General features: G+C 39.2%; 1 protein-coding gene across 2 annotated transcripts; it reads right to left on the bottom strand.

The window, feature by feature from the left end:
* Positions 1 to 444: 444 nt before the first annotated feature.
* Positions 445 to 19,204, bottom strand: LOC145439506 (p53-induced death domain-containing protein 1-like). 2 transcript variants are annotated; one of them, XM_080316985.1, is made up of 18 exons: positions 18,319 to 19,184; positions 17,590 to 17,747; positions 16,438 to 16,602; positions 15,415 to 15,513; positions 14,509 to 14,612; positions 13,740 to 13,863; positions 13,578 to 13,673; positions 10,694 to 10,840; positions 10,488 to 10,627; positions 9,845 to 9,935; positions 8,893 to 9,045; positions 8,364 to 8,482; positions 8,064 to 8,149; positions 5,845 to 6,032; positions 5,381 to 5,444; positions 5,102 to 5,210; positions 4,241 to 4,339; positions 445 to 2,351 (listed from the first exon to the last, which is right to left on the bottom strand). In XM_080316985.1, exons 1-18 carry the CDS (start codon positions 19,019 to 19,021, stop codon positions 2,234 to 2,236), a joined length of 2,763 nt encoding a protein of 920 aa, XP_080173111.1. In that variant the 5' UTR covers positions 19,022 to 19,184; the 3' UTR covers positions 445 to 2,233. The 2 variants fall into 2 exon arrangements, with proteins under 2 accessions (XP_080173111.1, XP_080173110.1); XM_080316984.1 differs by lacking the exon at positions 445 to 2,351 and adding an exon at positions 2,378 to 3,033 and having other exon boundaries at positions 18,319 to 19,204.
* Positions 19,205 to 23,363: the final 4,159 nt, after the last annotated feature.

Consider the following 23,363-nt stretch of genomic DNA (forward strand, 5'->3'; position numbering starts at 1 on the left):
ATAATTTGCCTTGTCTGGTGCTCTGTGCAAAGGTTGCAGGAATCACCTTCCTACAAGTAACACCGAAGTTCTTCAGCGGAACTCAGGTTTGCCATAGCAAGCATTAGCATCGGGTGCTGTAGAATATGTAGGGAAGTTAGCTTATCTCGCTTTTGACGCAAATGTCTTCCGTGATCTTTAATTTTCATCCATATTTCAAATCGATTGTCCCTTACCTCGTCTGGGCATTGACTTACGTTACACAAGTGACGAATATTTGAAAGACGATTTAATTAGCACTTGGAATGAGCAATACTTATTGCCTAGGCCCGTGGGTGTCTGATTTCAAAGACTACTCCAAGTCATTTCGACATCCTCCTATCTGTCCATTGTATCGCAGTCTTGTATGGTGAGATTCTTAAAGCTGATACTGAACTGTCACTATACATTCAGATGCTACACATGAAAGATTTGGCAAATTTATTAGTAAATAGAAAAGTTGAAATAGTTCCTGAATAGAGTGAATAAAATCTTAGAAGCATTTTAATTCCAACCATATAAAATTGTTATTAAGTACCAATGGAAGCTATATATAGCTTGTGACATCAAACCCATACCAGCACGTTAAACATAAATTAGCATAAATAGACGACAAGTTTCATTTTGATACATTAGGAACAATCCATAATCCTTAACGAGTCGTTTATTTAGAACATGTCATTGAAGATGCAAATTTACACAGCATTTCAACCAACGTAATTGACACATCACTGCAATAAATCAACTTTGAAGCATGGAATGGCATCCATAAAATACCGTGTATCACCAAGAAGTTACACAGCGATGCCATTTCAAAACAACATTAATGTCCCGAGTAATCGGTGTCCAATAATCCAGAGAAATTCAAGGCACAGAGCAGAAAGGGATGTCCAAAACGTGATCAGTCAACGAGGAAGGCACGCCAAACAACAAAAATTCAGAAAATGAGGGTAGTTAACGGAAATCCAGATACTGAAGATGAGGTTAGTGATAAACAAATAAGGTGTATACTGCTTTCATAAATATATTTGTATAGAATACTCTACCAATGGTCCGCTTCTCAGCAAGAGCTCACAGAACAGTTAAAAGTTTTCAGATAGAGCTTTAGGTGAAGACAAGGGTGGTATAATATGAAAGTAGCGGTTGCTGCCACACTGATTTGAAATTCAAACTATATATAACGTAACAAGCGTCCACTGTCTAGGTACCTACTGGTTCGTGACGTAGCCTACATGAGTTTAACAATGTACACAGCTACAAACGCAGTTTTAAGGCAGTCCACATATTCATAACGAACACATCAAACAAAATGAAGACTCACACACTAAATTGGGACGGTGGCACGCTAAGAAATGATTTAGCATACTGAAGTACGTACCAATTTAATCTAGCCGAATAGTGTAATAAATGTTAAGAAATAAAAGTGATAGTCAGGTCTTGTAATGTCTGAGCAAGCATTTCAATGGCCGCACGGTGAAAGTCTACGAACTTGGTATACCTTAGTTATGATTCAAAAATTTAGTCTCTTATTATGAAATGAGCTAGTGCATACTGCATAATATGGTAGTGGAAGACATATACTTGCAAAAAATGGATGTGAGGGATTCGTAACATGTGCAAATTCGGCGATAATTTCATATAAACTTCATATAATCTCATGTAAATAACGCAGTGCGTGCGTGAGCAACATATCAAAGCCAAGATCAAGATTAATTTCGAGCAACTGCTGTTTCTATCTCGGCTCCAGAGGCCGATTGGGATAAAATGAATGATCTTCCAGTTCCAGAAGTTCCATCGGCATAATAAAACAGTCCACTACTGTGAATAATTTCACTGCAAGTCAAGCATTGACTGACATGATGACTTCGACTCTAAATTTGTGTCATCATACAGTTTCTGGACTAGAATGCAGCATTATCGGAAGGCTTTATGTTACAATCCATGGTTATACGTATTAATTCTTCTCATTTCAATGTCATCAATGGGTGGTACTCAAATGATATTTGACTCAATGGGAAATACTTGATTTCCAATCGAATTAGTCTGTTCTTTAATTTTCCCAGGTCCGATCTGAATACATATCATTCCGTGACTTTCCTACAAATTTTCGTAAGAATGCAAGGCATAGTGGTAGAAATAGAGAAAAATCACTGCTATGATTAGAAGAAGCCACGGATAAAAACGCAGTAAAATGTAAAAGTGTTTTGGCTCTGCTTTATCGAATACGCAAGCTTTTCACTGAATTATGAAATTCTTTTTTCGCTTCCTCGTTCAAAGACTTGACCTGGTGGGCGAGGTCGTTCCGCCCTGCCAGCGATAAACCTTCAACAAATCTAAAAAGAACAATATATACGTTCAAAAGTAACTGAGGATTTATATCTACATGACCGGTTAAGCTTTTACACACGTTTCACAGTTCTACCAATCAAAATCCAAAACATACAGTACATAACTACGCATGCTAACACAAATGACATTTCTGTGGAGGCATGATCAACCTACAGCATTGTCACAAAGTCAGTATTGTCGAAAGTATACAAAATTATCTTAATGTGATGTGGAACTAGCTTTTTTTGTGGCCACAAAAGGTACCTATTCAAACTTCCCACACCACCCATACTCCCATGATGTCATAACGCGTGATAATCGAATACCTGATGCCTAATACTCGATTTAGAATCAAATCAGTCAGATACTTGATTTCTCGAAATATATTGCTAATCAGCTTGCCACTGAATGCCAGAATTGTCAAATGCTTGATTTCCATGGCCTTTTTCCTGGCGATATCAAAGGACCTCACATATAATGCTACTAACAAGGGCATGGAAAAAGCAGCATTCAATCGCCCTAAATCTCAATGAGGAATACTGTTACAATGTTACCTACCCCTGAGTGTGATTACACACAATATAGTTCGCCTGTAGCATTTTAAGGAAAACCACAAATTAGATTACCGAAAAGACAGCGTAATGGTGAAGTGACTGGCTTCTTGATCATCCGGGTCAGACCAAAGACCTGATTAGTAGGGCGGTTTTTTTTTGACATGTCAAAATTTGTCAAAATTTTGTCAAAATTGTAGCGTTAGGTCAAAATTTGTCAAAATTGTTCATAAAGTCAAAATTTTTTTGACGTCTTTATTTCGTTTGTATCGTAGATTATGCACTGTCTGTGAACGTATCATTTGATATTTTACAGCTTGTAGTCTACTTTATAGGCCTACTGTTGTAAACGGCGCATTGTCTGCTCATACTGAATCATCAACGGTCAATGGTCACCGTACCGCAATATCCTAACTGGGGCATCATTCTTATATTGAGAAGCGCATGATGAAAAATTGTAATAGACAACATTGTCAGAATGAAGCAACATGGTGCGTCACCAGTAGTGTATGCACATTGCACAACTTGAGTGTTGTAAGCCAACAACTGCTGCTGTTGAACGTCCTTGGCAAGTAAGGACATGCACTTTTTACCCAAGAATATAGAAAAGTATCTCTCGTTGTACTACAATTTTTTAAAATTATTTCCACCATAATACGTATTGCAACCACTGGAATTCTTCATAGAGCCAGATTTCGTTAAAATATTGTTTTTTATATGTACAAAGTTGCCTGTTTCTAAGCCAAAAGCGTTTTTTCAGGCCAAACTACTACGTTGGGACAGCCAGTTACAACCGGAAATGTAGATAACTGGTACAATTTTGACATTATTTGGGAAAACACCTAATTTGCATACGTTAGGTCAAAATTTGGTCAAAATTCAGTTTTTTTAGGTCAAAAAAAGTCAAAATTTTGAATTTTTAGGTCAAAATTTACTTTTTTTTAGGTAAAAAAAAAACCGCCCTACTGATTAGTAACACTGGTATTCATGGCTTCCCAACTTGGTGTCCAGCATTACCAGGATAGCATGGTGGGGTGATGCAAGATTTAGAAAGTCTGATTAGGCTATATCTGCACCTTCCTTGTCCAGCATCATATGCGCACCATGCACTCATGATATGAATACGCACAGATCGTTTGTAGCCTATATCATGAGTCGGTGTATATGACTCGAAAAACATCAAGGAGAAAATATACAATGTCATATTCCTACGTCCTGATAATATTAGCATCAAAATGAGAGAATAGAACCATCTACCCCATTATATCACCGGTATTGCGCTCTAATTAGTTGAATTGGAATTATCTAGTTGTCCAAGTTTTCCTGGCAACCTCGAAACTTACTGTTCGATGCAGTCTTCGTCCCCTCTGTGTAGATTGGACCATGTTCTCAACATCTTGAATATTTGCTCCGACAAATTGCCCGGATGATTCGATGCGATCCTGCAACATGGCAACGTTACAAAGGTGCTCAAAACAGTCGACATTGCTACTCAAGCAGAGGTAGCTGTATGCAGGACATTCAAAAACTACTTCAAGCAGAAATAGAAAATGAACGGTGTGTGAAGTACTCAAGTAGTATTAAAAAGTAGTTTAGTCGAGGGGGTAACACAGGGTTGTAACCAAGTCACTTTCAAGTCACAAGTCAATCTCACTTTTATAGCTTTGACTCGAAGTCATTTTCAATTCACCACCGAGTCCAAGTCACAGAGTAGAGTTTAGAGCCCGAGTCACTGTGTTGACTGTTCAGTTATGAGTTAATGTCATGTGAAACCCACATTTTACAACTCTGCTTGGTGATATCCAATCCTTTGCATTCATAATATACTAATTGATAAACTACTTTTAACAATTTCTGGTAGCATTTGGAGGAGAAAATAGTGTGATAACTTCATTTTTAAGAAGATGACTCAGGTCAATTCGAGTCACCATCAAATCGCAACTTGAGTCTGACTGGAGTCGTGTCATGACTCGTCGACTCGAGCAATTACAACCTTGGGTTGACTACTGCAGAAACCAAAAGATTAGTCGTCGCACAACACGAAATGACTAATGGCTCCGCAAGTAAAGCAATTTCCAAATACATCGTCGCTGTGAAATCAGAGTAGCTAATGTCCAATTATAACTTCTTGAGAAAGTCAAGTTTTCGTAAGAATTTCATTTTCATCCAGCCATATCTTGGCCAAGTTTATGTTGTACACGTACTGATCTAGTCTTGCATATGAAATTCCCAAAAATGTTCCAATCTCTCTCCATTCGTTACCAATCTTGTTTGCCAGCAAACGTAAATTTTCCTCACGAAACATACCCGTACCTGGAAAAAGAGAGTAGAAATTTTTTATGCCTTAACCCGAAACACCGAGAAGGAGTATTTGTCAAATTTTCAAATAAATCAAATTTCTGGGTAATTCACAACGACTTATTTATTCACCTAACAACTTCAAACAACTATACCATTATATAAAGTGAAGACAAGTCACTTACCAAGGCCTCCAAAATCAAGCTCTGGAGTCTCACAATCCGTTAGTATCCTGTCCATAATATCACCCTGAATGGCAAATCAAACAGTTAATTTGTGCTGTCCTGCGCAATGCTGACAGCAATATGAACCAGTGGATTATTATTAAACTGTGACATTACCTTTTTGTATTCATAGAAACCAAAATTAGATGCAAGCTAACAGACACATTCTATGATTGATTGAGTAAATACAGTCAGAAATCAAATGGCAACACTAAGGTACAGATGCAAATGTTATTTCTAATCTGATACATTATGAGTGTCACAAGAGCTCATACTGACTAGCTATTGCAACCAGATGGTAGATGCTATTGAAAAGAAGAAAAATGGAAAAAAAACTAGGACAGCAAAAACGCCGATGCGAAACCATTGGAATCAGCATAGTTTCAGGAAGGTACAGATCACAAATGTCACTATGAAAATCTTACTTGAAGCGCAATAGGGACGTCTCCCAAATGATCTTCTTCCTCGTAAACGTCTTCTTTCGATTCGATTTGGATGACCTTGTCTTTAGAGAAGCTCAATTCACCAAAATCTCCATCGCCGTTAGTTATTTTGCGTTTTTTCGCCGTTTTAGAATTCCTGGGAGAGACCTCTTTGGCAGTTAGGGTCGCGACTGCAAATTGAAAATATTACATGTGATAATCGAACACTGTGCATGTCCTAATATGATGAAGAAATAAGGAAAGCATTTCAATGACATACAATTTGGTATGATGACATCAAACACCTTGTATTAATCAGTTTGAACATTGACAAAGTCAACACAGCCATTTATTTAATAGGCTTGGTAGCTCAATAATGTTATATAGATATTGTGTCAGTCTTAATCATTGTATGTGGTAGAATAGTGGATATTATTAATGAGTTCATTGAGAGAACGAATATCATAAATATAGAGTTGAAAAATCTCATTCCTAGAAACATATTGACATCCATTGCACTTGGCAGTGTAGCAGGGAAAAGCTTCTCACCACATGCCCTGATATATTAAGCGTTTTTACGTCATTATCACCGATTTTTATAGACACACAGTCAGGGTTGCCATACCGTCCTTATTTCTAAGATTTGTCCTTATTTTGAAGGGCCACGTCTTAGAAAACTCAACTGTCCTTATTTCTAAGAAATGTCCTTATTTTCGACTTTGCATCCCTATTTTGTCTTATTTTCAACATCTACAGAACTTCGATCATTTCCCTCTGGTATCTGTGTTGCATAATATTCTAAAATTATGCTTTTGCGTCGAGATTTTATGACATCATGAATGAAAGGAACTCCGGTGTAGCAGTTTCGGCTGTACCAACCTATCGCAGCGGGCGTCATTTTAGCAGTAAACAGCAGTACCAGGTTTCTGCTGTTTAGTCTAAAGCAGAAAAATCTGTAGGGAAGGCAGCATTTATTGCGTACTGAAAAAAGGCGTCGACGCTTGGGTTAAAAAGTAATGCTATAAATCATTGATACATGTATCTAAATTATTGTACATGTAATGTTAGCTACTAATAAGGCTAAATCTGGTAGGTAAAATGAGCATTCGTAAAAACATTTTTTGTGAGAGAGAATTTTAAGGTATCAAACGAAGCTTGAAGGGCGAGTGCTTCGAACATGGCAATATCTGCGATTGCGACATTAACATGAAGCTGGAGACCATAGGAAAGACCGGTATTTCAACCCATATTGATACCCCAAAACACAAGAAGTGTATCATATTGATTATTTCGAGCCAGTTGATGAATAATTTTTTCACAAGTCGATCAGTACCAACGACCACAGACTACAAGGCTGCTGCTGTTGAGGCATTCCATACTGCAAACACCAGCAATCATTCCGCACCAGCGATCGCACATCGAAATTTTTCAAAGCAATATTCCCCCATTCCAACATCGCAAAGAAGTTTGCTTCGGCCAGAACCTGGACTACAAGCAGTGTTACTGGAGTTCTTGCTCCACGATCAAAAGAATGTTTTGTCTAAACTTGATGTAGGCTACAGCCTTTTTCCATCCTGGTTGACGCCTCTAATCACAACGAGGTCAAGAGGTTGGTTTATCACCCCATGGGAGGGGTAAGACCAACGTGTTTTTTTAGGGGGGCTGACGAAGTGCAGTTTTGGCCCTGAGTAAAGGTAAAGCTAGACCTGAGCTGTCGTGAGGTCAATGGAGCACTTTATACTAACAAGGAGTTGCTGAGGCAGGTTGTTTCTGGAATGTGACATGTCACGGGTCTTATAAATACAACGTATCGGTAAAAAACGCTTTTAATGCCAATCCAATTTTTCGACTGTCCTTATTTTTGGGTCCATGTCGATGGCAACCCTGCACACAGTACATTGTTTTAGATACAAGTGTAGTCATCATAAAGTAGGTTCCCTTTTCCACTGTATAAAATGGTAATTACTCTTCAGTACTATGCCAGTATTATATATATATACAGCATGGGGACACATAGAATTTCCTTTTCCTAGAATGAAGTGGCACAGCATGAAAGGATGAGAACCCCTGCTTTAAGAAGTAATCCTCATTTAAATCACAACCCACCATTTTATTTCGTTAACATTATTAAAGAATGTTCCATTTTACAGACTTCATCATCACATGTTAGATTTAAATCTATTCTGTCGGGCTGGAAACTTCAACAGTATAGTGAGACTTACCTTTGGTGGTATCCTCTTGCACTCTGTAGAAGGATATAAACCCGGTTTGACATTTTTTACTCGACTTGCCAGGCTCCACAAAGAATCTGAATGTGCATGAAATCTTGTCAAGTATTCAAACTCTATGTGTGACTTTGAGTGATACTGGGGACCAAATTTAGTAACCTCTACTACCAGATTCAGAATCGAATCACTCAGCCACTCGATCTTGCCCATCCCTACATACAGAGTTACCCACAAAAGCAAAGGAACTAATAACGATGACAAAAATTTGTTTCTACCGGTACTAGCTAATCTCACCTTGAAAATCCTTTCTTATCTGGCGGATACTGAGAGAAGAATTTGCAGAGCAAGTTTCTTTCTTGCACCATCTGCGCTTTACGTTCCGCAAACATTTGCAGTTTTATATCTCCGATAACCTGAAATACACAAAGCCATTTCAGCAATATTAAACGTAGTCGCGGTACTATCAATTCGCTACATGCAAACATAATAAGTTCCCCGGCAGACTTACCATTGAAATCCAGTATAGCAAGGGCATACAGCCATACAATTTTTTTGACAAATGGATCAGGTATAACGTAGTGAAGGTGTGAGCCGTAAAGAGAGACCTTCTAGTAGTCGCAAGGACCAGTACATCTCAATAATAGATGTGAGGGCGAGACTTCAATGTTGGACTACACATAACAATCGTGCACGTTTTTATTCAAGTTATTTTATTAATATTAATGTGCAAAGTCAGCATATCCATATTTTACAGTTTCACATTCAAATTTACAGATTATAAATTGAAAGATATACATTGCATTTGGGATGACCGGAGACTTACCTTAATTTTGAATGGCGAACCTTCGATCATTTCCTGAACCTCGGTGGCCGCATCTTCATTTTCGTAGCCCAATTTTCGCAGCTGTTGAATCCGTTGTGAGACCTTTTTCTCCAATATACACTGCGTGAGAATTTGGGTGGGCAAGGTACATTTCTGTGAAACAGAAACATTCCATCAGCAGGTCAGTTACAAAAATCCAGGAGAATGATAAATGACCAATTTTCCAATTGTACATTGGCAAAAATTGTTATTTATGAATGACTTTATAGTTATGCTGGCCATAGACGTAACTAGGGAAGTACCGCATCTTTGACCCCTGCATCTTTATCTATCCCACCAAAATTTCATCCTGGCTACGTCTATGATGGTTGGCCAAAGATGCAGTTCAGAGAATACAGATTGCCACAGGCTTATTGATTACTTTCAAAATTTCAGAGTTCCATTGCCCTCCATTCTTTTCAATGTGTGCCACACAACAGCCCTTGCTGAAATAGTAAGTTTTTAACATCCATTTCAAAGTAGAATCCCTCCTGTCTTCTATGAAATGTTGCTAATGGGCCATATGAATAAGAACTGTCATTGCGATATACACCTACATGATGGAGCAAAAACTGTGTTTAACGCAAAATAATATCCGTTTATAAGTATTATTATATTTGAAAGAAAACTTATCATACAAATTATAAGTATTGATTTAAACCATATTTCGAGTACATAATAATTTATGAAATGAGATTTATTTGCTCTATTGAATATTGAACAGTTTAGCATAATCACGAATGCAATGGCTTCGTTGCTGAGACCATGCGTGCGTGCTATTCATTTTACTGGCACTTCCCTCAATATAGCAGTAATTACGTATGATTAAAACAGGCTGAATGACTGCTGATTCATGACATACCTGCATACCGGTACTGCTAGTTCATTTCCTGTTAGATAGTAGGCTACTAACCTGCATGGCGATAAACTGGACTTTGTGAGTGCGAAGTCGACGATATATGTAACGTACGGCTCCGCAAACTATGTCCTTCACGACAACATACCTGTAAAAAGATAATCCGTTATATCATATATAGGTGTGCTTGTGAAACAAGTAAAATTCCCACAACTTGATTGTTATTATGATACTGTAAAATTATTAAAGTATGATTTGATGACAGCATGATGACACAAAACAAAAACAGCATAATGAATGTTTAGAGCAAATCGGCGTGATTTCTACTATTCAGTTTCACAGACCAGAGTGTGCATTCATATAGTTTGGTCGAAGCGCAACAGAATGATACCAGTTGCTTAATTGCAAATGGGCTGATAAATATTTGATACAGAATTGACATTTCAGCTCCCAACCTTCCCTGTGTACGCCACTTCACCTGATGTACAACCACAACAGTTGCAATTTCACTACTGAAATACTGATTCGACTACTGTCAAATTGTCTGTAGCTGATGATGACAATGACAGGTGACGTTGTTATCACGAATCATACCTATGTGTTGAGTGTATGTCTTGACCTCCTGCAGGACCCTGAGATTGGCTCGGGGAGCCCCGGTTAATATTCAATGACCTAGATAATCATAAAATGTATTACTTACTTGCAGAATACTTGGACATAAAACGAGACGTCAACAGCAGACACTGTCATTGGAGTGTCCGACGTCACGTCCACCCAATCACTACTGTCAGGTTCGCATTTGAGCAATTTCAGATCGTTATGATTGAAATTTTTACCGAGCTTAAAAAAGTAAATGGTACATGATCAATTCTCAATTTTCCTTACAAAAATGACCGCATGACTCACAAGTTTATCCGGCAGGGCAATTCGAACTTGCACAGGCTTTTCAAAGACAGTGCCGCTCGGAAATACTTTGACAGAAAGTATGCAAGATGTTGCAGCATCGTTATTCATAGAAACTTCATCGACAATGTTCGAGTCGACTGCAATGACCTGTGTGGTCGTAAGCTTGAATTATTCTCCAACAGGCTAATATAAAATTGGGATCATACAATTTGCAAAACACATTGCACACTAGGGTTGTCCAAAATTTGGAAAATCTTACAAATCCTCCGTTGTAATGTCTTATTCTATAGATTATTGATAAAAAACGACACTGGGCCTAAAAGAAGCTCACAGAAAAGCCGTTTAGATTTCGTGCAAAGCGTTTGAAAGTAGCTGCCGAATAATGGGCGTGCCACCGACCATAGAACGGCGAGAAGACTAGTAATCACGAAACCACGGCTCTTGATTGGCTAATCGGCAATGCTTCAATGACCACGATAGCAGCAGCTTGCTGATTAGGTGATCAAGAAGTCTGCTTCCGGTGGCGACTGTGAAAGCGCATTGTATGTAGGTTGACAGATTATGATTTAGGACTGATTCAGGGTATATTGAGGTACGAAATACACGATAAACAAACAACAGCTGCTTCACAAAAACGTCTAAAGCATGGCCGCTTTATTGTGAAGGAAACTGCCGTAGCCTATATGCCTTGTTTTCAACAAGGGAAAGCATAGGCGCTTATGCATGTGGCGACGGATTCCTAGTTTCAGGAAGGATATATCATTCTTGAATACAAATATAAAGCTTAGCAACGACACTATAATTTGTGGGATCTTATTGGGCTCAGGTTGTAGTACATAGTTGAAGTTTTGAATGCTCTAGGGATCGGCTGTATCAGGTTGTAAGTGTTTTCAAAGTCCCTAATGATGCCACAGTGACGAGGTGTAAATTTAAGCACAGACTATGCTTGATATGATATGCAAACTAAGCTGGATACTAAGCACTATGAAGCATTTTCTGTTCTTACCTTTACACCCCTTTTCTGCACATATCATATCCAGCATAGTATGTGCTTACTTTTACACCTCTTTTCTGCGTCATCATTAAGGACTTTGACAACACTTGCAAGTGAATACAATTTGATGTGAGCATCTGATAAGTGCCAAGCATAGCCCGCTGATTCAGCCGATCCTTAGAGCATTCAAAACTTCAACTATGTACTACAACCTGAGCCCAATAAGATAAAACAAATTATAGTGTCGTTGTTAAGCTTTATATTTGTATTCAATAATGATAATCCTTTCTGAAACTAGGAGTCCGTCGCCACTTGCATAAACGCCTATGCTTTCCCTCGTTGAAAACAAGGCATATAAGCTACGGCAGTTTCCTTCACAATAAAGCGGTCATGCTTTAGATGTTTTTGTGAAGCAGCTGTTGTTTGTTCATCATGTATTTCGTACCTCAACATACCCTGAATCAATCCTAAATCATTATCTGTCAACCTACATACAATGCGCTTTCACAATCGCCGCCGGTAGCAGACTCCTTGATCGCCTAATCAGCAAGCTGCTGCTGTCGTGGTCATTGAAGCATTACCGATTAGCCCAGTGGTTCCCAACCTTTTTCGACCGATCGCCCCCTTTTCAAGGTCAACACCGATCATCGCCCCCCAAATTTTGTGCACCGATAATTGGGCATACAGACTGTAATCAACCGGCGGGTTGACTAAAAAAAAAAAAAAAAAAAGTCATCTTTCTCCGCTCAGAGCTGAAAATAACGTTTTTTCTCTCCAAATTGCTAGGTGGATGACTAAAAAAAAAAAAAAAAAAAAGGTCAGCCGTTTTGACGCGTCATCGCCCCCTTCGCTATTTTCGCCCCCCATCGCCCCCTTTGTCCATTTTCGCCCCCCTATCGCCCCCTTCGTCATTTTCGCCCCCCTAGATCGCCAAATCGCCCCCTGGGGGGCGATATCGCCCACGTTGGGAACCACTGGATTAGCCAATCAAGAGTAGTGGTTTCGTGATTACTAGTCTTCTCGCCGTTCTATGGTCGGTGGCACGCCCATTCTTCAGCAGCTACTTTCAAACGCTTTGCACGAAATCTAAACGGCCTTCCTGATAGCTTCTTTTAGGCCCAGTGTCGTTTTTTATCAATAATCTATAGAATAAGACATTACAACGGAGGATTTGTAAGATTTTCCAAATTTTGGACAACCCTATTGCACACACACAGAGACAGAGAGAGTTTGAGGGCGAAAAAATGATTTCATGCAGATTGAAGTATTGATTAGTGCTGGGTGCTTTTCATCAACGGATACACTAGGTTAAAATGAAACATCTTCAAGTCACCATCCATCAATATCTTGTGCAGAGGATATGTGATGGTGGTGGTAATCACATTAGCTCATATTCTACTCTCAAATACGCCATCAACACCAAAATCATGTCAGTTGCAATTACAATAATGATGGTCATGATTAGTTGCAAAAAGTAATCTGTCGTAAATACAGATCATATAGTATAGATTTTCGATTAGATAGGACAGTAATCACAGGATATATTTGTACATAATGATTGGAGTATGGAGTTCATCCACCTAATCATCCAGTAAAATAGGGATAGGACGTTGTATACTTTTGTCCTTGACTTTGTCCTTGTCCTTGACATATACACAGACTCATGATATACAAACGACCTGTGCATAACTGCATATGCTTGCCATGAGTAGACTATGTGCATATGGAAGGAAAGTGCGGACATAGCCTAGTAAGGCTTGCTAAGTCTTGCACCACACCTCCATGCTAACTCGGCTATGCTGAACGCCAAGCAAGAATACCACTGTTACTAATCAGGTCTTTGGTCTGACCCGGCCTGGGATCGAGCCCACGACGTACTAATCAAGATACCTTCATGGTGACAGTAGTCCCTTCTGAGACCGACCCTTCTTCAAATTTCAGCTTGGTCTGTGGGTATGCCGGAGTGAAAAGTAAGTGTCGTGAGTGCTACAAAAGCAGCAATATATTGTGATTGTCTGGAAGCATGGTCAATCGAAAATACATAATATTTACCTGGTGAATAACAGTTGACGCTTCCATGATTCTTGCTATGGCGGCAAATTTTGAAAAATGGAATGTGTACGCTTCAGCAACCCAAGTTTTCTTACCGTCAGATTCAACCAAATGCGTCTCAGTTCTAGAAAAAACAGTATGCTTTTTATGAATACATACAAAGTTTGCAAAAACACTTTTTCTGCCAATTAAAACTTCATTCATAATGTCAACTATTGAAAGTATGCTTGAGATAGATTAGATATACAATATACATGCATCTTTTCAGTTTCAAGGTAAATCTCTCATAAAGACAAAAACAAATCAGCATTCCACAGAGGGCATACATCAGGAATAATAGTAATACTATCACTGTTGTAGGAATGCGTAATTATAAAAAGCTATGCCTGACTTATACGTCATCATTATCAATGGCCATATCCTTCAATCAAGAAATGCACGTAGCTATGCGACTATAATTGCACGGAAAACGCGACATTTTAATTACAGCTTATATAAATAGGATTCCCCACGCTACGTTCATAATGACAGCCCGAATATCCTCATGATGAAACATATAATCCCAGGTGTCTGAGATATTATTATTCTTGCCGCTGGATGAAAGTAAATTAGTCATTACTATACAATGAACACAATTACATGATTGCTTTCTACGAATAAGTTATGTATGGTAGTAGATACATTTTGAAACTACTTAAAAATACTCGAGATCAAAACGGAGTAATATAATAATAGGATATGACGGAGCAACGTAGCCGGCTTCACTCACTCAAGGTCTTCGATTGTTCCATCCGATGACATCACTCGGATAATAATTTCTCGTATTTGCTCATCGTTTCTTTCATACGAGTATGGTAATGACACCTTAACGGGCTGTAAAACAGCATGAGTGCAATACTATGTCTTGACTATCTTAGCGTTATTAATTGCACAATTATGCACACACCTATATCACATTAAAGTCAATCAATCGCACAATAATTCAGGGGCGGCAGAGTGTAAAGTGTCGCGTTTCGGAACCTATTTAGAACCAAAATAAAAAGTTGAGATACACCATTTTCATGAACTTTCCGCTATTGCTTCTACCCTAAAGCAGTGATACCCAACTACTTCAACTATGGTCCACTTACAAAAGTTTGAAGGTTCGTTATAACTTTCATGAAATACAGTATAATCATATACAGAATCCTATAAAGCAGTATTAACAAAAGCAATTAGCGAAATGTATCTATTGTTCCGTTAGTCACACCTAGTGGAATAATCGTAATCTTTTAGTTCAAGCTAGCTCAGTAAATCTAAGTTCTAAAGTAGTGAGACAAAGTCAAAGGCAGGGATGAAGGTTTTCACTGTTCATACAGATTCAAAATCTATTCTTTGTCAAGTTCATGTTTTAAAACGCTGACTCGCTGCACTTCGTTTTTGCAAATTAACGAAAATGAATACGGAGTGTGGATGCTAGCAACCCATCATGTACAGTTGCTGAAGTCTCAATATCGAAATGCAGTCTTGCATGCAATATATTTGTAAAGCACATCATTAAGGATTAAAGAGATAGCTGAACAATGACTATAGGCTAGTAAGTATAATGACTTTCATTCAAGTTAGTATCCTCTCATAAACACTTTACTAATACGGTTCACGGCTGCTATAATCTATAAAATAATACACTGTTTACCTCTTTGAATTGCAGCCCTTCAGGAGATAGATTTAGAACTCCGCTTAAAAGCTCATCCAAGTCGTTCAACTCAAAGTCAACATCGGAACCTTGCAGTAACTAAACATGAATGGAAATGTTTGAATTTATTATATCACAACTCACTCTGTAGTAGGCCCATACGGCAAAGAGGAGTAACTACAAAAAGAGATTACAATAGGCACATTTCACGATATATTTTATAAGTCTCAAACAAGTCAGCCACCGTAGTTCTGTGGATAGAGAACTGGTCTCACAATCTGCACACATGGGCTCGGAGCACATCAACGGAGCTGACACCCTAAAACCTAGCTACTGGCGAGCACAATCCACTGCAGTGCCGTCCCAAGCAAGGGAAAAGGACAGGGTTGTGCCAAGAAGGGCGTCTGGTGTAAAATTTCACCCAAACTATAACACGTGGCTGACTCGTTATGACTATCACTATATTGGAAAAGCCAAACAATAATGATAAATGAAGGCTTATGCATAAATGGAGTAACCAAATCATCTTCACTGATTAAACATCATCCACAACTAACATCTAACAACACTTAAAAATCTGCAATTAACTACTTAAAACACAATGAGCTTGATTAAATTTCGTACCAACTCGCTAATTTCAAACTTTATCGGAATTGGATCAGTTTTTCACATGAACATCAGTACAAGCTTGAAATCGGAGGGATTTTGGACCAAAACCCGCTCCCTAGATACATCGCTGTTAATAGTGATGACTCTGAGCTAGCAATGGCAGTAACAACATCACATCACAGAACACTGGTATCACGATTCACACCAAAAATCAGCGCATGTTTTCTAGTCCTTCGGCAACTAATATTTTTTATTTGCACCGAAAACAACAACCTTTCACTTTTCAACATCCGCAATTAGAACCGGAACTCGTATCAGAAACCTTAAAGTCAAGCATATCGGCACAGACTTTCCGATACCATACTATTGTAGGCTATCTTACTTTCTTATCATACAGTCACAAATGATACTTACTTCTGAGAATATGGTCATGTTCGTTGGCAGTGCATTGTTTGGTATACCAACTTTAACCCCACACGGGAGTTCATATTCTATACCCCGGCCAGTCTCAAATTCAAGACAGCATGCATCAGCCTGCATTTTCCGGCACGCCATATCATCGCCAATGATGGAGTTACTCTGCAAAAATAGGAACAACCACTATCATTTTCAGGCTGATATTAGGTGAATGTAATTACTAGCAGAAAAGAGAAGAGGTGGTCGAAGTAGTAGTCATCAATGGCACTAATGTAGAAGTAGAAGTAAGGTCATAAATTATTACTCGGGTGCAAGTAGAAGTGATTTGCAAGTAAGTAACACACAAGTATTCCAGGCCTAGTTTTGCCTAGAAAACTGAAAACTGTCAAGTACAGTAAAGGACGTACCCAAGTAATCCCCATTCTATGTAGTCCAGTTTCAGCACCAGCATTGATACAATCGAAGGTAGTAGTATGTGAATACAGCAAAAACGTATATAACTATTGAAACTTGGAATCTTCAAGTAGCCTATATGATACATATTTTTTTTCAGAATTGAAGTTGACGTAAAAAGTAACAGTCCCGATTGTTGAATCGAAAGACGCTATAAAGATGAAAATAATCTTAAATCGGTTAAAATTGAATTGCCTTTGACAGGACGTTACTCGATACATGTATAAAGACAACAATTTATGTTTTTCTGCACCATCAGGGTGCTTTGGTGATGTAGATCCGAAGAGAGGGACAGACTTTATTGATTCGTCAACCAGAACATTATGAACAAAGAAATGGAGTATGTGAAAAATACCCCAAAACAAAAAGAATACACAATATTGTTAGTGTGTAGCTAACTGTGTAGCGGTGCAGATGGAGACGGGTGGCTGCAATTGATCCTAAAGATCTTGAAATCATGCTGGAGCCCCAGAGATGATAAGGCAAGGAACTGTTCAGTTATCGAGTCAGCACCATTGATTTGTTTCTCCATACAATACCGGTGTGCCGATCACCTTGCTGGGAAGCCATCGATACCAGTACCAGTTTTACAAGCATGTCTTTGGTCTGAAGTAGCCGGGGTTCGAAGCCATGACCCACCGACTGAAAAACCGAGTCCCTACCAATACGGAAAACCAATAACAAAGGAGATCTAACCTGTGAATCTTCTTCAAAGGTCTCTTCCCCGATAGGATTGCCATCTAGCAATATGAATTTGCGCTCCTCAAAATCGACAGGAACAGAACGGATGTCATTGAATCGAAGATCTAACATCTTAAGATGTGTCATTTTCGCTGCGCACTGGTCGACAGAATCTGCAACGAAAAAATACATCCAGTTTAGCTAGAAATTTTTTTGTTTGTGAACTTAGCATAGGAATAATGATATAAAACCTGACCCTAACCATCTAGTATTGTACGATGTAGGCATAAGAGACGAATCAGATGCTCATATCTGAGGCAAAAATCAGGGTGACAAATTTCAATCGCGGTCTGAGCATAATGATGTGATTGGTATCAAGTAATCACCAATACTACTAAAGCAGTTTTCTCCAGTCCTGGCCAACACTTCTTCAAGTAGAGGTAAGGAAGGGCAGAGTGGTAATATTTATTGAAGTAGCCTGGAAATCCAATTTTTTATAATAGATTCAATGTATGTTTTCTGGGAAAAGACAGAGAGTCACTAATTGCATGATTCGATTGACTTGACTGACCCCCTGCAGTCGGCAGAAAAGTAGAGTGAATGTGTAATTGTGCATGAAATAGGCACTGATTCAAAAACTGCTACTAAACTATGAAATAGCTCAACATTTCTTAATGCATATAATTGCTAACTTGGAGTATAGTCTGTGGAAAAAAATAAATAAATATGGTGTATATAACTCACGTAATTTATTGAAGGCAAGCTTGAATATCTTCAAATTCTTGAGCTGCACAGGTGGAAGCAAATGTCCAGTAAGTTGGTTATCTGATAAATCCAACATTTCCAAATTCATCAAGTCATAAATCTCTTCTGGGACGGATGCAAGTTTGTTGCCCGATAAATTGAGAATTTCCAAACTCTGTAATTGGAAAAACCCTTTCGGAAGCGATGTCAATAGATTTTCTTTTGCATAGAACTCTTTCAGCTCAGGAAAATTGAGTGGTACATTTTCATCACCCAACAGTTCGACGTCACAAAAGTTGAGTTGGAATCTCTTCAAATGCGTTAGATCAAATACCCATCCGGGTAACTCAAAGATGTCGTTGAAGCTTATATCCAGGTAGGTTAAGTCATGAAGAAACGCCTTGTCTTCAGGGAGATCACACAACGACCCACGAAGTATTCTCCCTCTCTCATCTCTTTCAGAACCTTTATACGTAAATGAGCGAAGTCTATTCAGCTTTGTTATCTCGTCTGGCACGTGCTCGCCATTTTTTGACGGAATACACAAAGTCTCGACTTTGCGCAAAAGTTCAGGCGGGTTGGAAGATAGGAATTCAATGAGTGCTTCGTAGGATACCCGCACTTCGGTGGAGAATAAATCAACTGGTAGACGGCCTTCGCTTTTCACCACGTTGATAAGAGTATTTTGATCCATCATCCCCATTTCGCGCAGAGATAACTCAAAAAAGCTGCAGCAGGCCACCGGAACATCAGCTATTGCCCGACATTGATCTAATGATGGAATTCTTTGACGGAGTGCAATATTTGCAATCCACCCCGCGCACTCCTTCGTAAACTTGGTGATTCCCCCATAAAAATTTATTCTTTGTCGCCACCACCCGCTTCGTTTCCAGTGAGGGGCTATGCATATTCGGATTGATTGCAATATGAAAAGGCCATGAAGATAGTGTTGCAACCAAGTCACAAGGATCCGAGTCACAAGTCAGTTTCACTTTCATAGTTTTGACTCGAGTCAATTCCGAGTCCAAGTCAGCGAGTAGAGGGTCGAGTCGAATTGGGGAAACTTTAAGATCTCCACCCCGACCCCCGAGTCATGTAGCTAGTGTTTGACTCGAGTTACAGTCCATCCTCAAGATTACCGGACCACGACTGACCTATCGATCTCGCTTCCCATGACATGCCGCCCTATTTCTTGTCGCTTCCCTTTTCTATACTATCTTCTTTACTTTCATTCAGTGTGCATGCCTCCTCTTTACATCGCCTAGGCCAGTGGTTCCCAACCTTTTTCGACTCATCGCCCCCTTTTGAAGTTCCACACCGATCATCGCCCCCCAAATATTGGGAACCGAAAAACAGCACTTCCTCAGCCCCCCCCACCCACCCCCGAAAAAAACGGTCTTTGGCCCCATAGGGTGATAAACCAAACCCCAGACCCCCCTCAGCCAGTGGGCCTTTTGTCGCTACATATCAGCTATACCCTATTTCATGTACTGTTTGGTGAGACACCGTATTTCGCCTTAACGCACGAAGCGCGACAAATTCATATAATTCTTGTTTGAATCGGTCAATATGGTCGATGTGGTATGTTGGAAAAAGTAGGACCCCTAAATAATAATTGAACATCTTCGGGCGGAATCGTTGTTGTATTGACTTCTTTACATGATGCTATTTCGTGACCTCCTATATCTGCTATGTCAGAAGATATGGAAATCGTCAAAACGTACCAAACTAAAAGACGCACATGATTTCATATTGGTATTTCTTTACTGACAAATAATTTTTTCCTTGCGGGATGTCATTTGTCCTGTAGGGTTAAGGTCGGCAGGACAGGAACATTCGACGCCAGCCATTGAGGCGCCTATGGACAATTAAAGATATATGTATAATGTATATATATCGAAGTTTTCGGTCAGCACAAGGGCATTCCTTTTCGGCCAAGGTCTTCTCGGTGCTGATCGTTCTGACACACTTCTCGGAGTCGCATGTTACATGGCCTCTAACTTCATATGTCTTGGTGCGTTGTGGCGCAGTAATGGCCGACGCCCGATTCTCCCATTTCCATAAATCATGCGTATTTTTGTTGGGTGACAAGGACCCCAACATCAAGATACATGAAAATGTTAAATCGCGCACAGCGCGAAAAATTTTGAAAAAGTCGCATGAATTTCTAAAAAATTACTCTATCTTTCATGTTAATTCACGAAATAATTTTGGGCTTCCTTCAGTTTCGGGTCCCCACCCCCAATTGGGGGGTTTGGAGTGCGGTAGTTACGGTCCCGACTCCAATAAAGCCGTTTTAACGCGCCATCGCCCCCCTATCGCCCCCTTTGTTGTTTTTGCCCCCTATCGCCCCCTTCGTCTGTTTTCGCCCCCCTATCGCCCTCTCCGTTACTTTCGCCCCCTAGACCCCCAAATCGCCCCCTGGGGGGCGATATCGCCCACGTTGGGAACCACTGGCCTAGGCCAATAAGGTGGGTGTCCGATTCCATATAGACAACTCCTAGTCGCTTCGACATCTTCCTTTCTTTTCATTGTATCGCATTTTTTGTGGTGTATTGAACTGATAAAATTGCTAATAAACCAATGATGATGATGAGCTCGAGTCCAAGTCATTATGTTCACAATATGTTCAGTTATCAGTTCTATCCGCTTCAATTCACTCTTTTCAAATATGCTCGGGTGATATGGGATGGCTCGCATTCACAATATAGTAGTCTCCCTCACTCTAAACCAGAGGTCTCAAACTCAAATGTGGTCGCGGGCCAATTTTCCATTTTTGACGACGCCGCGGGCCGCAGCATCAATAAGGCTATTCCATGTCTTTCCGAGTAGGCCTTAGTTGACGAGTTGACGGGATGAAGTTGTGCTATTAAAAGTGAGGTGATACATCAGACTGACATTCAACACACATCATAGAAATGTGATTTATTCTTGTATCAATTTAGGCCTGGCATGAAAAAATCATTACATTTATAACTATATTAATAGAAATATTGTTGCACTTGATATATATTAATTATAAGAGATAGACGCCACGTGAGCGGAAAAATATATAATGTTATCATAAAAGCTATCACGTTATAATTTTGCAGCTACTATGAATATTGTGAATTTAACAGATTAGATAATAATAGAGATTGATCTGATATCACAGCATTTGGGATTCAGCAGTGTAGCCCAATCCAGGATTCGGGTATATAACTCCTGATAAGTGGGTTATTAAACTCATGGTCAATTACCTTCGAATAAAGAGCAGAAAAATAACAATATAAATATAATAATGAATGTGTCGTTGTGTCATAGGTGTAGAAATGTCGGAACGCCGAACAACCCATTGTTGTTACATCTTGGAACTATTACCACTACGGCACTCAGTACCATTAAGTTATAGCCTAATAACATGATTTAGCGACCCAAGATGTAACTATAGTAGATTGCCAATGGTTGCCATAACTTAGTAGCCTAAGCGAAATACCATGCCGCGACCTTCTGGTCTATTATTCCCATGACTCCGTGTCCACTCGGGTCATTTTCATTTAGCCATTGAGTCAGCCCGAGTCCGAGTAATTCTAATAAAGGTCGCGTCCAAGTCTAACTCACAAATTTCAGTCACGGATCGTTTAAGCATAGTGCTGTAAATGACTATCGTCTAAGGGTCAGGATTTATCATCATGAATTGGAAATGTGGCGAAATAGTGAAACTTCTACTGCATGGACGCGGATAGTGAAGTTAAATGAATAGTTCCAGGCTTTCAGAGCAATTTAAGAGCAAATTTTCACTTTAAAACTTGAAAAGATATATGTGCCACTTATACATTGTAAAATTATTGAAAATCTAAAATGTCGTCGCGGGCCCCACGAAATGATCTGGCGGGCCGCGTATTTGAGACCTCTGCTCTAAACCAATGATATATATACCAGAGTTGGATCAATTACATTATTTCAGTTCAATTACAATTACAATTACAATTACTTTCATGAATGTTTCAATTACATTACAATTACAATTACTTCATGCTAAAAATATCAAATTACAATTACAATTACAATTACTCCTTGCATGCTTCAATTACATTACAATTACAATTACAATTGCTGCTGTTGAACATGTAATTGAATATTCATAAATTCAACCGTGCTCCTTGACAACCGTAGCGTCGTATTTAACAACAATTCAAGTCTAGTTCAGACTGTGTGGTAATAAATGCGTTTATGTGCGTACATAGTATGCTATGTGAGATGTCAGTGTGACGTAATATAAGCGTGTTTTGTATGCTTGGTAATTATGGCTCACGTAATTGGAAATGTAAAATGTTATTTACCTAATTTCCTATGGGTTAGGATTAAGGATAGGGTGCAGTATGTCGTTGAAAAAGTATTATAACATATGCACATGTTGGATTTGCGTATATAGTATATAATTAAAGAAATAATATTATTTTTATCGAGGGACGTAGGAATTAGGATGAGGAGTGAAAACAAAACCGCGTTCTTTGTCAGATAAGACGTTATATAATATCAAGTGGTCTGGTTAGTTAGCCAGACGAAATAACGATGCAGCATCGTGATCTGAAATCGTATTGTAGATTGCCAACCCACGGATAGATGCCCAAGATGTGAGTCACGGATGAATGCACCGACAAACATACTGCAGAGCCGGCTAAAAGCAGCAAACTTTGTGGTCCTAGAGCTGGCGATCCGTGCGTCCAAATTTGATGCATCTGTTCTTTATCGTAAGCTATTGATGTACTAATTCCGAAAATACAAAATAAAATCTCGTCAGGGCAATGTAACTGCTCCAAAATAGCCGTTTAAGGCCGACTGTTCTGAAAAGTGAGAGCGCTGCAGCAGCATGACCACAACAATTACCAATTACGCCCAGCGATTGTTCAGAACAATGCCGATTCCCAGACTTTCACGACTATTTTGGGATGGTACCATTGCCTGGAAATATACTTTTATTGCGGAATCAGTGCGACACTAGCTTTCGATTAGGACCATACATATCAAATTTCGACGCTTGGATCGCCAGCTATGGGAATATC

Source organism: Botryllus schlosseri, chromosome 5, assembly GCF_051294905.1.
Source record: "Botryllus schlosseri isolate E-star chromosome 5, Bs_hap1, whole genome shotgun sequence".
NCBI lineage: Eukaryota > Metazoa > Chordata > Ascidiacea > Stolidobranchia > Styelidae > Botryllus > Botryllus schlosseri.